A 15846-nucleotide genomic window follows, 5' to 3' on the forward strand; every position below is an offset into this window, starting at 1 on the left:
TCAGTTATTTTCTGTGCATGTCAAATACTGCTTTCTCAGCCCAAGCATCATTTCAGTTGTGTAGAAAGAATTGAGACCACAAAATGTATTTAGGATGACTCACTCTGAAAACTAAAGTCGAAGCAGAAGTACATTAAACATCAGATTTCGCTGTAGGCTTACACTGTGTGTATGTAGTTTCCAGTGTATTAATGATACTTTACAGTTTTATTTGCGTTAACCCCATAGGTAAAGTGTCATGCTGTGGAGCCAGCATCTTTACTTGTGTTTTACCTTTGGTGATTTTGAACGGTTCACCCCATCCCTCATCTGTCATTTGCTGTAAAATTGTCATCTAAAATATTTAAGAGTGCGAGAGACTCACTGACTTTCTTATTCCCATATGAACTTTAACAGCATCTAGCGTGGAGCACGAAATGGCTAAATTCTTTAAATGGAACACACATGACCTGTACTTTATGTGGTAACCCCACAGAATGCAGCACAGCAAATATGTTTAGAAAGACTTTAAGTATCAAAATCTAACTTAGAAGAAGCATAAACTCCAAAGAAGTCAAAATCCAAAACTTCACAATGGTGTGTGTATATCTCGTCTGCTCAGCTGTGCTGGAGATATAGATCATTTTAGTGAGAACAATGTATAGCCACTTTGACCTCTCACAGACTTTTGTGGAAGTAATCTAATTTCCTTTGTGTACATTACTAAGTGTTCACCAACAATGTACAGACAGTTCATCTCACACGAGCTTCAGCTTGCATCAGATCCCTTGTGCAAGCCAAGCCAGTCATCTCCTCCCTCCCTCTCGAATAAAGCAGCCACGCGACCGTTTCCTGTTTGTTGCATAAAGGCAGAACGGTTCGGGTGACAGCGATGTGAAACTGCCAACGGCCGTACAGCACGCCTATAGCCCTAGTCAATCAAAACAGGCATGACTACACACACACACACACACACACACACACACACACACACACACACACAAACTGTCACAATTCGACTATAACCTAGTCAGTCAAAACAGGCATCCCTGCATGTTAGGGCTTGTATGGGACAGGAGTGAAATTAGGCACGGGACCCTTTGAGATGGTCCGATCAGTGCTGTGTGTATGTGTTTGTGCGTGTCTCCGCGTGTGTATGTCCCTCACTGGGCTGAGGATGGCTCCAGTGATTCACTATCGCAGACAGACAGGCAGGCTCAGCTCTCTCTCTGTGGATAAACTAGGCAGGATATCTTTAGGTGGTCAGCTGGCAGAGCACAGGCCCTGCACTGTTAATCAGCTCAGGAGCACCTGAGACCTGCTCACACTGACATGGCTGATTAACTGGGGATATGGTTTAGTTAGACAGAGAGAGAGAGAGAGAGAGGGAGAGAGAGAGGGAGCAAATGAGTGACACTGAGATTGTAGTGGGTAGAAAGTAGAGGAAGAAAACAGACCTGAATAGTTGAAGAATCTATTTAAATTGTATGTGGAAAATCTATTTCCTGGGTGCTTTATGAAGGCACCTTCTTTAGCTATCTAAAGTTCCTGAACCATAAGCATATGAGGATGTGTGTATTCTTAACGAGAGGATGAATAGAAATACATCAGTAGAGAGATAAAGTCGCAATGGAGTCGCAATTCAACGGCTCAGACACGAGACGTATGTGGCAGGGTCTACAGACAATCACAGACTACAAAGGGAAAACCAGCCACGTCGCGAACACCAACGTCTTGCTTCCGGACAAGCTAAACACATTCTTTGCTCTCTTTGAGGATAACACAGTGCCACCGACGCCGCCCACTACTAAGGACTGTGGGCGCTCCCTCTCTGTGGCCGACGTGAGAAAGACATTTAAGCGTGTTAACCCTCACAAGGCTGCCGACCCAGACGGCATCCCTAGCCGCGTCCTCAGAGCATGCGCAAACCAGCTGGCTGGAGTGTTTACAGACATATTTAATCGCTCCCTATCCCAGTCTGCTGTCCCCACTTGCTTCAAGATGTCCACTATTGTTCCTGTACCCAAGAAAGCAAAATGAACTAAATGACTATCACCCTGTAGCACTCACTTCTGTCATCATGAAGTGCTTTGAGAGGCTAGTTAAGGATCATGTCACATCTACCTTACTTGACACCCTAGACCCGCTTCAATTTGCTTACCGCCCCAATAGATCCACAGATGATGCAATCACCATCGCGCTGCACACTGCCCTAACCCATCTGGACAAGAGGAATACCTATGTAAGAATGCTGGTCATTGACTATAGCTCAGCATTCAACACCATAGCACCCTCCAAGCTCATCATTAAGCTTGGGGCCCTGGGTCTGAATCCTGCCCTGTGCAACTCGGTCCTGGACTTCCTGACGGGCCACCCCCAGGGGGTGAACATCGGAAACAACATCTCCACTTTGCTGATCCTCAACACAGGGGCCCCACAAGGGTGCATGCTCAGGCCCCTCTTGTACTCCCTGTTCACCCATGACTGTGTGGCCACGCACGCGTCCAACTCAATCGTCAAGCTTGCAGACGACACAACAGCAGTAGGCCTGATTACCAACAATGACGAGACAGCCTACAGGGAGGAGGTGAGGGCCCTGGGTGAGTGGTGCCAGGAAAATAACCTCTCACTCAATGTCAACAAAACAAAGGAGCTGATTGTGGACTTCAGGAAACAGCAGAGGGGGTACGCCCCTATCCACATCGACGGGACCGCAGTGGAGAAGGTGGAAAGCTTCAAGTTCCTCAACAGGTGCATCAAAGCTGGGACAGAGAGACTGAAAAACAGCTTCTATCTCAAGGCCATCAGATTGTTAAATAGCCATCACTAGCCACCTTCCACTGGTTATGCAACCCTGCACCTTAGAGGCTGCTGCCCGATATACATAGACTTGGAATCACTGGTCACTTTAATAATGGAACACTAGTCACTTTAATAATGTTTACATAATGTTTACATACTGCTTTACTCATCTCATATGCATATACTGTATTCTATTCTACTGCATTTTAGTCAATGCCACTCTGTCATTGCTCAATCTGGTATTTATATATTTCTTAATTCCATTATTTTACATTTAGATTTATGCGTATTGTTGTGACTACTGCAATGTTGGAGCTAGGAACACAAGCATTTCACTACACCTGCAATAACATCTGCTAAATATCTGTATGTGACCAATAACATTTAATTTATTTAAAAAATAGGGGCCACAATCAAAAAGTACTACAGCCTGTCTTTAGCTGTTCTAGTGCCCTTCTATAACCCAACTAAAACTCTTCAAAACTCATTAATGCACTTTACCATTCTCCATTTGCTTTGTTCTTTCTTTGCTCAGAAAGTATTAACTGATCTCCCTCTCCCTCTCCCAGACCTGAGTGACCAGTTGCTAGAGGTGGTGGGTCTGGAGGGGGCCATGGAGATGGGGAAGATCTACTCAGGCCTGAAGAGTGCTGGCCGTAGACTGGCCCAGTGTGCTAACGTCACCATCAGGTCAGGACCCTTTCTGCTACTATCCCCTCTGTCCCTCCATCTCTCCACCCCTCTTTCTCCCCACTTCCATCCTGTTGTGTCTCCGTCACCAAAACCAGAGCTGAGTCCTCCTGCTCCCTTCTCTTCCTCACTTCACACTCTGTGTCCAGTAAACAGAACATTGACCTGCTGACTCACTCATTACAGCCACAGAGAGGCTGGCCATCATGGCCTGACAGATTAGCTTTCTCACACGTCTGAGGGCACTCAGGCCACTTTTGGATATGCCAACCAACCAATCTGTTTTAGAAAAGTGGAATTAGTTCACATGTTGTTGTTGCTCTAGCAGTTCCCGCTCCATTAAACATTCACAGTAAGGCCAGTTAAAGTACAGTTTATAGTCAAAGCTTTCCCCTCACCTGTTTCAGCCTACCCTTAATATTTTCCGAAACAAGAAATTAAAATAACATTCATCAGTCATTTTCCCATACTGAGTTTCCCTAGCTGGTGAGGCATGCATGAAAGGCTTAAACGAACTTTGTGTGTGTGTGTGTGTGTGTGTGTGAGTTAGTGGGGGCCTGTCTGGGAAAAGGACACGTGGGAACAAAGACAGCAGTGTTTGACTCTGGTCCTGGCATGGTATGGACAGTGTGAACAGGAATATCGTGCCTCAGAGGTGCATGTGATCTGACTCTGACCCCCTATCTCTCTACTCACAGGACATCCCGGCTGCTGCCCATGCAGATCGATGGGGAGCCTTGGATGCAGCCCCCATGCACGGTCAGAGATTCACCACACACACTAACACACACCCTACCCCCACGCTACACCTCCACCCGCCTCCCTTCCTGCTCCCTATGCCTTTTCAATTTCCTTCTCTCCTTCTCTCTTCCCTCCATCCCTCTCCATCACACTCCCCACCTTCACTGTGACAGCTGTGTTAATTGAAACAGTGTTTTGTCACAGTGGACCACTGACTGGTTATGTCATTAGAGGAGGAGGAAATGCTCGCTGGAATCCATTCACACATCACGTAGCAACAGCAAAATGCCCTCTGCTATATATAGAACAATTCAGTTGAAATAGTGTTGAGAAAAGAAGTGTGTCACCCTAAACCTCAGCGCCCCATCCTCCTTTATGCAGTTGAACCTGCGGGGATGTCAGGCTGAGCTGAGGCACAGTGTTCTGTGTTCTGTACTTCCTTGGTTATTTGGATTTCAAGGTCAGATAGTTGCTCTGAAAAGTGAATCTTCTATCTGTGGGGTAGCATGAAAAGCTGGCTATTTCTTTAGCAGGAAATTATGGTAAAATAACATTGTGTATCTTATATGTGAAGGATTTAGAAGTAGAAAAGAAGGACCAGACTTCTGGACACTTCCTGGTCAAATGTTCTCTTGTCCCTCCCTCCTACAGATGAAGGCACATTGGTTTCTGAAGCAAACTTCCATTGTCCTACAAGAGTTGCTGAATATCGTTTCATCTTGTCCCTCCTCCCCTTACAGATCAAGATCACACATAAGAACCAGGTTCCCATGCTACTGGGCCCTCCTCAGAAGACCCCCTTCTTGTTCTTCAAGAGACGCAACAGAAGTCGGGACTATGAGTGAGGAGGACACTTCAAACTCCCCCCTCTTCACAAACACATTCACCAACCTCTTGGGACAACTCAATAGGTCCCACAGACCAAGTCATTGCCCCTTGGACCTACAGTACCACTTCAGAATGAACTGACTTCCTCTCAGTGTAATGACCACTTCCTGTGTATCCATGTTCTAGCTTCTAGAACTTCCTGTGAACTCTGAACTCTGACCCTGCCACTGGCACACTAGCTCAGTCAACCCCAGCTCCAGACTCAGCTTCAGCCTAGACCCATCAGTAATGCCACACTGCCTTGGCAAAACACAGTGCCAGCAGCATATAGGTTCATCTAGGATACTGCCTTGCTCCTCAAATGGAGGGATAGAGAGATGGAGTGATAAGGAAACACATAAAGAGAGAGAGAGACAAAGAGAGAAGCAGCCGAAGGGGAAATGGGAAGAAAAGAAAGAGCGCAAAAGAGAGAGAGCAAGGGATGGGATGATTGACATACAGCATATGAAAGTTGTGTGTGTGTGTGTGTGTGTGTGTGTGTGTGTGTGTGTGTGTGTGTGTGTGTGTGTGTGTGTGTGCGTGTGCGTGCGTGCAAGTTCTCCTCTCTCTTTGAGGAGCCCGTTGAATAATGGATCAGAGCTTGTAGAGTATTCACTCCAGTGTCTCTCCACGGCACAGAACACTGCACTGCCTGAGAGATGAAACGGAAAGAGATCATCTATTATTGACTGCTTCGTTTACGCTTGACGGTGGCAGCAGGGCAAAACACACAGTAACAATGGCCTGGGAAGCATGGGAAACTCAAACTAACATGCAGGGATTTTTGCCCCCCAGCATATTTGCTCACAACAACCATCTTTAGCCTAGTTTTGTAGAATATCAATAGCTGATCTGGTGTCAGGTCAAACAGATGGCAGGGACTGGAGGTTTGTCTATCTTCATGTGGCTTATTCACATACTGTAGACAGGTCACCACACCATCTTAGTAAGTGTATAAACCCCTCTGAGACTCAGTCACACAGGCCATCAACTTAGACTGGTTTTATTGTCCTCCTTCAAATGGCAAGGCCATTGGTCCTTCGAGCCAGACCAGTGGAACAGAGCCCAGTGTACAGTGGAGACCAAAAGAGGTTGGAGAGAGACGTGGACCTTACTTATATGTATCACTGTAGCGACGTGAGATGAGCGAGGAGTCCCATGTCCCCCTCAGAAGTGCCCAGTAGGATCAGCTATAGGTTGAATAAAGAAACCCAGTGTAGAGAAGACCAAAGGAGTTTGGGGTGAGGAGTGGACTAGATATATATCACTGTAGAGAATGTGAGATGAGTCCATTGCCCAATCAGAAGAGCCCAGTAGGACCTCTATAAGAGCAGAGTTCAGTGTAGAGGGAGAGGAGACTGAAGGAGGTTGGGTAGGCCCTTACTGTAATGTTACATGTATCACCGTAGAGATGAGAGAAGTCCCGATCAGAAGTGCCCACTAGGATAGCTTTAGGTTGAATAAGCAGTAGTGCCTGCTGCCTAGCAGCATATCTATAGGTTGAATCAACAAGCCTCATCCAGCTACAGATATTCCAGAAGACTTTTAGAGATTGAAATGGATTCAGCTAGCTAGTGCTGATATATAACAGCCTGCCCTGACTGCCCCAGGTCTTAGGGGTCTGATTTACCATAGCGTGGACAGGAACTAAATTTAACCTGCTATTTTGGGAGGATCTATCCTGTGAAACACTATTCCTAATTACAGTGTAAAAACATCAGCTCGCAATGTGAAGTGTCCAAGAGTGCAAAACTAGGAGGCCAGGGATGAGGGCTCGCTGGCTGTAAAATGGGGGGTGTTATTCCAATCATGTTTGTTGCTGGATGGGACCATTGAAGCAACAGGAAGATATGTTATCAATTGAAATGGGCTGAACTGAAAATCACACATAGGAGTCAAACCTAATGGCAAAAGCTGAACAGGCAAGACACCCGTGTGGCAGAATGTGGTATCCATCTACTAAGATATACCACTACCCGTATGAAAATATTAATGTCCCAACAATAGTGGCCAACTATATATGTGCAGATACAGTATTTGTATATTCTGGAAGATGGTGTATTACACATTTTTATTTTATTTTATTTAACCTTTATTTAACTAGGCAAGTCAGTTAAGAACAAATTCTTATTTACAATGACGGCCTAGGAACAGTGGGTTAACTGCCTTGTTCAGGGGCAGAACGACAGATTTAGTTTTTGTGTTTTTAATAATATATTATTAGTGTAGAGCTTTGAGGCATCCCACTGGGCAAACACTGATTGAATCAATGTTGTTTCCACGTCTATTCCACGTTGAACCAAAGTAGAATAGACATTGAATTGACATCTGTGCCCAGTGGGATAGTATAGAAGAGTACATACAGATCGGTGTTCTTCAGTGGGTCACTTGAATAACTGTCTGGGGCTGGTTCACAACACATTCCCTTTGGTGTCGAGCACCCTCATACCCTAGGATGTAGGGGTTAGGGTGCAGGGCCCAGGGGGGTGAGGGCAGAGTGAGCCTCCATGGTACACTGAGTGTTTGTCCCAAATGGCACCCTATTCCCTTTGGGCCCTGGTCAAATGTAGTGCACTGGGTAGTGAATATGGTGCCATTAGGACTCACCAGAGCACCACTCACGGGGCGAGGCTTTGATGTCTTCGCCCCTAGTTCCCTTTAAAACCACACTGAGCCGAGACTCTCGTGTCCAGGCCCCACTAAAACAGAGACACATGTCCAATGACCATGGGGTAGAGGTAAAACAGTGGTTTAGTCCCAAGGCACCCTAATCCTAATATAGTGTACTGCTTTTGACCAAAACCCTATCAAAAGTAGTGCACTATATACGGAATAGGGTGCCATTTGGGACACAGCCTTTATCTCTGTGGACCACAGGTTCTGACCCTGCAACACCTCTAACCAGTACGTATGGGAAACATTTCAATGACCACATCACCTCTACAATCCTAACATAGCATCATTGGTCGACGGTCATTGGACACATTTTTTGTGTGTAGTCCTTACGGAGCCTGGATCGAGGCGACTCAGTAAAAAGTGTGCATGTTTACAGTTTACTTTTCATTAATGGGAAAGGATGATTTTAAATTTAAACAGTTATAATTATGTGTAAATAGATATTTGATTATATATTTTATCTCACCACCGCATGCCTGCTGAAACAAAGGAGACAGAAAGAAATGTCTGTCTGCTTGAGGAGAGACCACGCTGATTGTTGCAACCCCCTCCCTCAAGCTAGGACCTGTCCTGCTGTCGGGTCATATTAGCTATTCAACCCCCCAACCAATCCTTTGCTTAAAAACCCATGACCTTGTGTATTTACTTTGTCTTTCCCTGTTGGTAGCTAGCATAGCATGTTGATACTTCTGTGCTAGAAAAGGACAGTGACGGCTTGTCTTGGTCAAATATAGAGACTTTCCAGGAGAAATGTACACCATTGCCAAGCGGCCATTTTGTGATTCATCATCTGGAGATGGAAGAGAGACGCCGACATGACATCACAACCACAGAACTTAATCCTATCAGACGCTATATCAATCCTCAATGTTTGTGTCATTCACCAGTCACCACTCATCTCCAATTCTGGTCATCAGAAATTATCAATAGCCTTAACTAACAAACAAACAAAAGGAGCGGCTCTCTCGTGCTTTCTCTGCCAGGACACAACAGCAGCACAATTGCAATACAAGCCACTGACTTAGAAGGAGTAAAACAATATATAGAAACAAGTCAAAGAATGATGGTGACTATCTCCTCTTACAATAACTCACTGCCATCACATTTTACATTTTAGTCATTTAGCAGACACTCTTATCCAGAGCGACTTACAGTAGTGAATGCATACATTTCATAATTTTTTTTTCTCCGTACTGGTCCCCCGTGGGAATCGAACCCACAACCCTGGCGTTGCAAACACCATGCTCTACCAACTGAGCCACACGGGACCCAGAAACAACTACCCGCCTGGTCTGTACCATCACTGCCTATGGTGTTTGTCCACTTCCACTTCTAAGAGGATTTGGTTTAGCCCAGGTTGTTAACGACGTCTGTAGAATGTGGCCTCTCATCATTTTAAAAAGTAGGAGGGCCGGTGTGAGGACATCCGTTTTCTTGTTGACAGAGTGTCCCTTGGCGGGTCCTGGTCAAAAGTAATGTACAGTATATGGAATAGGCTGCTGTTTGGGACAACACCAGTAAGTTGTCCACCATGATGCAGCAGGGATTTCTATGTACTGCACCGCATCCACTGTTATAAACATAGCCATAGTGTGTGGCCGTGGCCACTGTCTTTGTTGATGTACATGATGTGATGTGACTTGTTGAAACCACGCTGCCTCAGAGGTAACCTAATGTAGGAGGTGTAAAAGAAAGGCCTGAAACTAGATGCCGTACATACTGGTCTTGACAAGAAGAAGAAAAAAACTGTCAGGGGAGGTTCTCTTCTGCACTGTTCAACCAATCCAGTAAATGTGGAGGAGGAGTTAAGACGGAGTGTCGCCTTGCTAACGTCCAAAAGCGGAAATCGCGTCACAGGTTCTCTTTTTCATTTCCCCTGAAAACCGGAACATCCAGTTGTTGGGAACTCGGCAGAGGCTGCCTCTGAGGTGACCTGGAGGAGGGAGTTTGAGTGGTGGTTAAAGGGGGTGTTTGTGGTGGTGTTTGTGGTGTATCAAATAAACCAATTATGATGATAGTATACACAGTCTATTACAATTAGGATCGTGTAGTTAATTAATCACTAATATATACATTCTTCCACTGAATTGAGACAACCGGGCACAAAAAAGGCTCCCATATCCACGCAAGCATACCATTTAGAATATGGCCAATACGTTGCTGCATTTTAAGTAGTATTTCAGTTGGGATTATTGGAATGGAGCCAAAGACAGTCTTTGTCACCATCCTCCCCATGTGTAACTATTATCCCCTTGTCTCCACTGTCACTCCCGCTTCCGACCTTGTTTTATTTCCACCTTCAGAGACTCACATAGGCAGTGAGGTTTATCGTACTGTCACTGTCGTTGGGGCAATCCTATTCTTAGGCATGGGCAGATTAACTAACAGTATTGAGTGACACTAGTGACCAGGACACATGCAGTAGAGCCATGCATACAGTCCATTTCATTCCTGAGTGTGATGTTCTACATGTATGTATAAACCAATAGGCCTGTTGTGTTTACCATAGAAATATAATTAATAGAAAGGGCTTGGAACATTTGATAATAGAAATTTGACTGCTAAATTCATGGGTACACTCAAAATGGCTGCCAGTCCTCCCATTATTGCATCATTGACTTGAATGGGGAGGCCCGTTCTACTTCTTCTAGTTCTGTGGTGTTTACCCCCTCAGGGTCAGTGTGGTATGTAGCTATCCATACGCCTGTAGCACCCAATGAGGATCAAGGGCAGACAGTGACAGTAGCCCCCCCACCCACTCCCTCTCTGTGATTGGACAAAAAGAGGACCGTCAATCAATATTCTCATCTTGTGCCCTAGCTGCGTCTACTGTCTGTCATTCTTCCTCGCCGGTATGTTTGTTAGCTGTATGTTGGCATCCTCCATTTTGATGGACAAAAGATTTATCAAATAAACAGAGGTTGAATATGCTATGCACTCTGTTGGGTTTTGTTTTGGTGATATGGCCCAATGAGATGTTTGTTCTATTCTCTACAACATTTCCACACACACGCACATGCACACACACACACACACACACACACACACACACACACACACACACACACACACACACACACACACACACACACACACACACACACACCTGGCTCTGTCTTCTACTTAAATGTATTGGATTTAAATGTAATCAGATATTGTAGAGCTGTTATGTTGATGATAAGGACCACTTAGTGTGGCAGGAGAAATGCTAAGATTTCAACGCAGGGCACTCATCATGACATGATCATAGAGACAAATATTCTGTATCCTTATTGTGAACAGAGGTGCACAAATTAATGTCAAACTGTTATAACTTGCTTCTGTTTTAGACTGTTGTGAAGCAGAGATACTGCTAAAATGACTGTATCTATATTGATATATCTATACCGAATTAGTGAAATGCACACTAAGGAACACACCCATATCACTGTCAAACAGAGTGAAGAGACAATGGGAGCGTTCGACATTGCAGCCAACTTTAAAGGTGAGTCGAGATTGACTGATCTACAAATCACCTTGCATCATAAATAACTACTCAATCTTATTTGTAGATCAGTCAGTCAGTCACAATTTACCCATGATACATCACCGTTTTGATGCTCTCGAACACTGCCAATGACTAATGTGATTGAATGACCAAACTGCAGAAGACCCATATCCCCCACCACACCCATGACACACTGCTCCTTCACCCATCCCCTCTAGCCATGCTCCTTCCCCTCTCAAGACCTCGGGCCCATGCATACACACACAGGTTGTTCTCATCCCAGCCCACCATAAAATGCAGCTTTGTTTTTCCTATAACTGAGGTGATTGTTTCCAACTTTGATGATTTTAAAGCAAATAAGACTAGAACCAAAATTACCAAAATGTTTACTTCCCCTTACAGTCTTCGAAGGAGTTATGAAGCCTAAATGTGTACTCTTAACCTCTTAAGTAACCCCATACTGTGCCCTCACATTCATTTAATATCTAAAATACAGCCATTTGCACTGACAACCCCAAACTATCTAATGAATATAACATAAAGAATGCTAGGCTAAGTGGAGTGCTTTTTCCTCTCGCCTCCTTTTTCAAGGTCTTCTAACTGTGAGGAGTGTATGCATTAACATATGGAGAGCTCTCTCCTCTCGCCGGTGTGTAATTGTTTAATTACTCTTCTCCAGCAGAGACACAGAGACAGGCGTTTGAGCAGAAAGCAAGAGCAAGGAGAGAAGATCTCTCTCTGGTTACGTCCCAAATGGCACCCTATTCCTTATATATGGGCCCTGGTTAAAAGTAGTGCACTACATAGGGAATAGAGTGCCATTTGAAATGTATACTGTACTTATACAACTGTAAGCCCCACAGAGACAGAGGAGCCTCTGGCTGGGAGTCTTCTCTTCGTCACACAAGCTGCGATAATAAGGCAGGAATTATCTCTCTGTGAAGCGTCCCAAAGGGCACCCTATTCCCTTTAGTGCACTATAGGGCTCTGGGTCATGGACCCTGGTCAAAGGTAGTTCACTACATTGCAAATAGGGTGCCATTTGGGATGCAGGCTTTGTGAAGCTATTAATAGCAAGGCAAGACAAGTCACATCTTGTCTGGTGTCGCGGAGAGCATCATTTGACCTCAACACTGATTTTTCTCGTTTTTTATTATCTTGGAAATAGCACATTGACAGTCAGACATTCCCTTTGGTATAACTGCCATGAAGACATTCAATTATTAAGATTTGAGAGTGGTCCACTTATTTAATACTACAGTACAATGATCCAGCTGTGAGGGGACCTAGTTAGCTGAAGTGAGGAATGAGAGATGGGCCTAACAAGGGACCCTGAAGGAAAAACTGAGTCCCAGATTTGAGGCTTTAATGAAGGCTATTGCTCAAGAGCAGCTTCCATACTTTCAATACTGTATGTTATGAATGTTACTGTACTGTACCTATATTTTGTCCCATTGTGGGCTGAAGGAGGTCCTAATAAACAATCAATCGAACAGACAGATCCCTGTTATACCAGCAGGAGTTACTGGGACATCACTTTGTGTCTGTGTGTGTGGGAAGAAGAAGAGCTGGATTAGCTCACATAGCATAAGGAGCAGAGATCTGTGTCACACTGACCCAGTCCCTGCTGGCACAAATAAGGTTGGGACAGGGAATAATGCTGCTCACTGTAGGCCTTCTCAAGATGGACGCTCTCGGGCACAGAGGTCCTTCAGGAGAGGGTTGTACTTGTACACACGCAGCAGTCTTTGGCTGCTTTTACACAGTCAGCCCAATTATTTTTCAGAGCTGATCTGATTGGACAAAAGGCCAATTAGTGAAAAAAATATTATAATTGGTCTACTTGTGTAAACACAGCCAATGTGGCATGTGTCACTGTGTGTGTCGCATTTATTTAAGGAAAGAATTGGAATACAAATACATTATGCTCGCTCTCGAACAATGCCCCCGCTAGCTCCCACACACACACACACACACACACACACACACACACACACCACATCCGCCCCAACAGAGAGGGACATACAGGCCAATAATAAAAAGACCCTCTACTGTAAGTCAACCTCTACTCCCCAGACCTTAGGGCCAGGCAACAAAGACTCCACTATACATCCAGTATATTTATCTATTCCTACTATTCATGTCCATCCTCCAATCTTATAAGTGCTACATCACAGCTATTGGCTTTTAGGGATTCTGTTTTACATACCTCACAGCTATTGGCTTTTAGGGATTCTGTTTTACATAACAGCTGTTGGATTTTCCCCATATATTTCTCATTGGCGTTTTTAAAGAGAGGGTTTAGGTTTATATACAGGTGATAACGAGAATGGTTTACTACTTTTTTTGTGACCAACCTTTAAATCTTTCTTTTTTTTCTGTGTTGGGTTCAGATCACAGACAGGCAATAATATTCAAAAAGTATAGAGATAAAGAATTAAAAAACAGTAAAAAAAAATAAAAAAAATAAACATGGATACAGGATAAAACACCAAACAAACCAAAAATAAATAAGTTAATGAAATAAGAAGTCAATAATTGTCCTGTCTGTCCCATCTCCCCTCTACCTCGCCCCTTCTCAGTAGGTGCAACCCATTCCCATTCCCCCCTCCCCCCAACCACCTCTCTCCCCACTCCCAGCCCCTACTTCCCCCTCCTAAAACAAGACATCATGAATAACTCAACTTATGTTTGTACCTTTGTTTGTGGGACAAAGGCACACATGAATAAAGTCAGCCTGCAAACATCGATATTCAATACAGATATTCAAAATCCAATTGATAAATTGAAACATGATTACATTACATTAACTCATAATAAGCTTGTGAACTTTTCGACTGCTCTATTGAATGTATCTCATTTCGTTTCCTTGGCTCCGCTCACAAAAGCGAGCTGTGGAGAGCTCTAGTGAAAGGATGTCAAGGAAGTTTGTCTCCATTGATTTACTTTATTTACCTGAATTTAAAATCAGAATTCACACTTTCATTTATGCTGAGTTTATGTGAAGGCTTCTATTTGGTCACCAACATTATTTTTTTGGCACAGTCAGTCCGGACAGCCATACTTGTTTCTGGACATCACACAGGGTAGCCTACATGTGGCTCCCTTCTGGATTTATATAAGATTGTAACATACAATCTACAGTAATAATAGTACCTCTGTAATTTACATTGTAGCCTAGTCATTTGGTAAGGTTGTATAAGATTGATTGAAGACAAATGAATGAATTGAAACCTGGGTAGTTTTGTGGTTGATTATGTTTTCGGTACAGACAAACTGGAGCACAGGCCTGATTTATGTTCGCTAGATTAAGGTTATAGGCTTATTTCAAGTAGCATGCACAACTTAAACATAAGTGGCATTTGAAAAATATGGACTTGCTGACATTTGAAAAAGATGAACTTGCTGACATTTAAAAAACATTGACTTGCTTTTAGGAACAAACATGCAAACTAAGACTGGGGAAAGCCACAATAAAAACTTCCACTTCGCATGTACTGCACATTACTTTTTCCAACTACTGCAAGTTTTGTTCACTTTGCCAGTTGCTGACATCAAAGCTGCCATGAGACAATGGGCCACACGATCTGTAGTGGTCTGGGTGTAGCTGGTGCAGAGGAGTCAGGCGCAGGACAGCAGAGATGAGTAACACAAGTAACTTTACTCAAATATTCCAATAACATGTCGTAATACCGAGCCCACAATAACGGGCCGAACATACATAAAACAATCACGCACAAAAACCATGGGGAAAACAGAGGGTTAAATAATGAACATGTAATTGGGGAATTGAAACCAGGTGTGTAAAACAAAGACAAAACAAATGGAAAATGAAAAGTGGATCGGCGATGGCTAGAAGGCCGGTGACGTCGACCGCAGAACGCCGCCCGAACAAGGACTTCGGGGGAAGTCGTGACACGATCAAATGTTTCAATGTTGCAATGTATGTCCTGACATGGAATGCACTTCTCCGCTGCAGTGCGTAATGTGCCATATGGCCTAAATTAAATCAGGCAAGATGCACAGGCCACTCTCCGTTTGTCATTTTATAAAGGCTTGACAGAACAGTGCTGTTTAATTTTGTGAAGGCAAAAATCGAGTAGGATAGCAGCTGTGCATAAACTGCGCCATGTTCGATCATTTTACCTGGTTTAAACTATCACAATGATTATCTGTCATTGGCAAAAACATACAAACAAACACTTTGTTGAAGTGAAACCGCAACCATGGGTTTGTATATTTCCACTGTCCATTGCCAGGTTAATACAAACAATGTAGTTATTCCCTCCATAAGGCAATCAAACAGGCAACACGTCAGTAGAGAGACAAAGTGGAGACGCAATTCAATGGCTCAGACACGAGACGTATGTGGCAGGGTCTACAGACAATCACGGACTACAAAAAGAAAACCAGCCACGACATCGACGTCTTGCTCCGGACAAGTTAAACACCTTCTTCGCCCACTTTAAGGATAGCACAGTGCCACTGATGTGGCCCTCTACCAAGGACTGTGGGCTCTCTGTGGCAGACATGAGTAAGAAATTTAAGCGTGTTAACCCTCACAAGGCTGCCGGCCCAGACAGCATCCCTAGCCGCGTCCTCAG

The 15846-nt window shown here is 44.2% G+C and overlaps 1 protein-coding gene across 1 annotated transcript in view; it reads left to right on the forward strand.

Annotated features, from left to right (window-relative positions):
• Window positions 1-10688, forward strand: part of dgkg (diacylglycerol kinase, gamma) — a 165132-nt gene extending 154444 nt beyond the window's left edge. Inside the window, exons 27-29 of the mRNA XM_029711460.1 lie at window positions 3351-3471; window positions 4170-4230; window positions 4953-10688. Of these exons, the coding sequence (XP_029567320.1) occupies window positions 3351-3471; window positions 4170-4230; window positions 4953-5057 (287 nt within the window). The 3' untranslated portion in view covers window positions 5058-10688. The remainder of the gene's footprint in view (window positions 1-3350; window positions 3472-4169; window positions 4231-4952) is intronic.
• Window positions 10689-15846: the final 5158 nt, after the last annotated feature.

Source organism: Salmo trutta, chromosome 24 (genome assembly GCF_901001165.1).
Source record: "Salmo trutta chromosome 24, fSalTru1.1, whole genome shotgun sequence".
Taxonomy (NCBI): Eukaryota; Metazoa; Chordata; class Actinopteri; order Salmoniformes; family Salmonidae; genus Salmo; species Salmo trutta.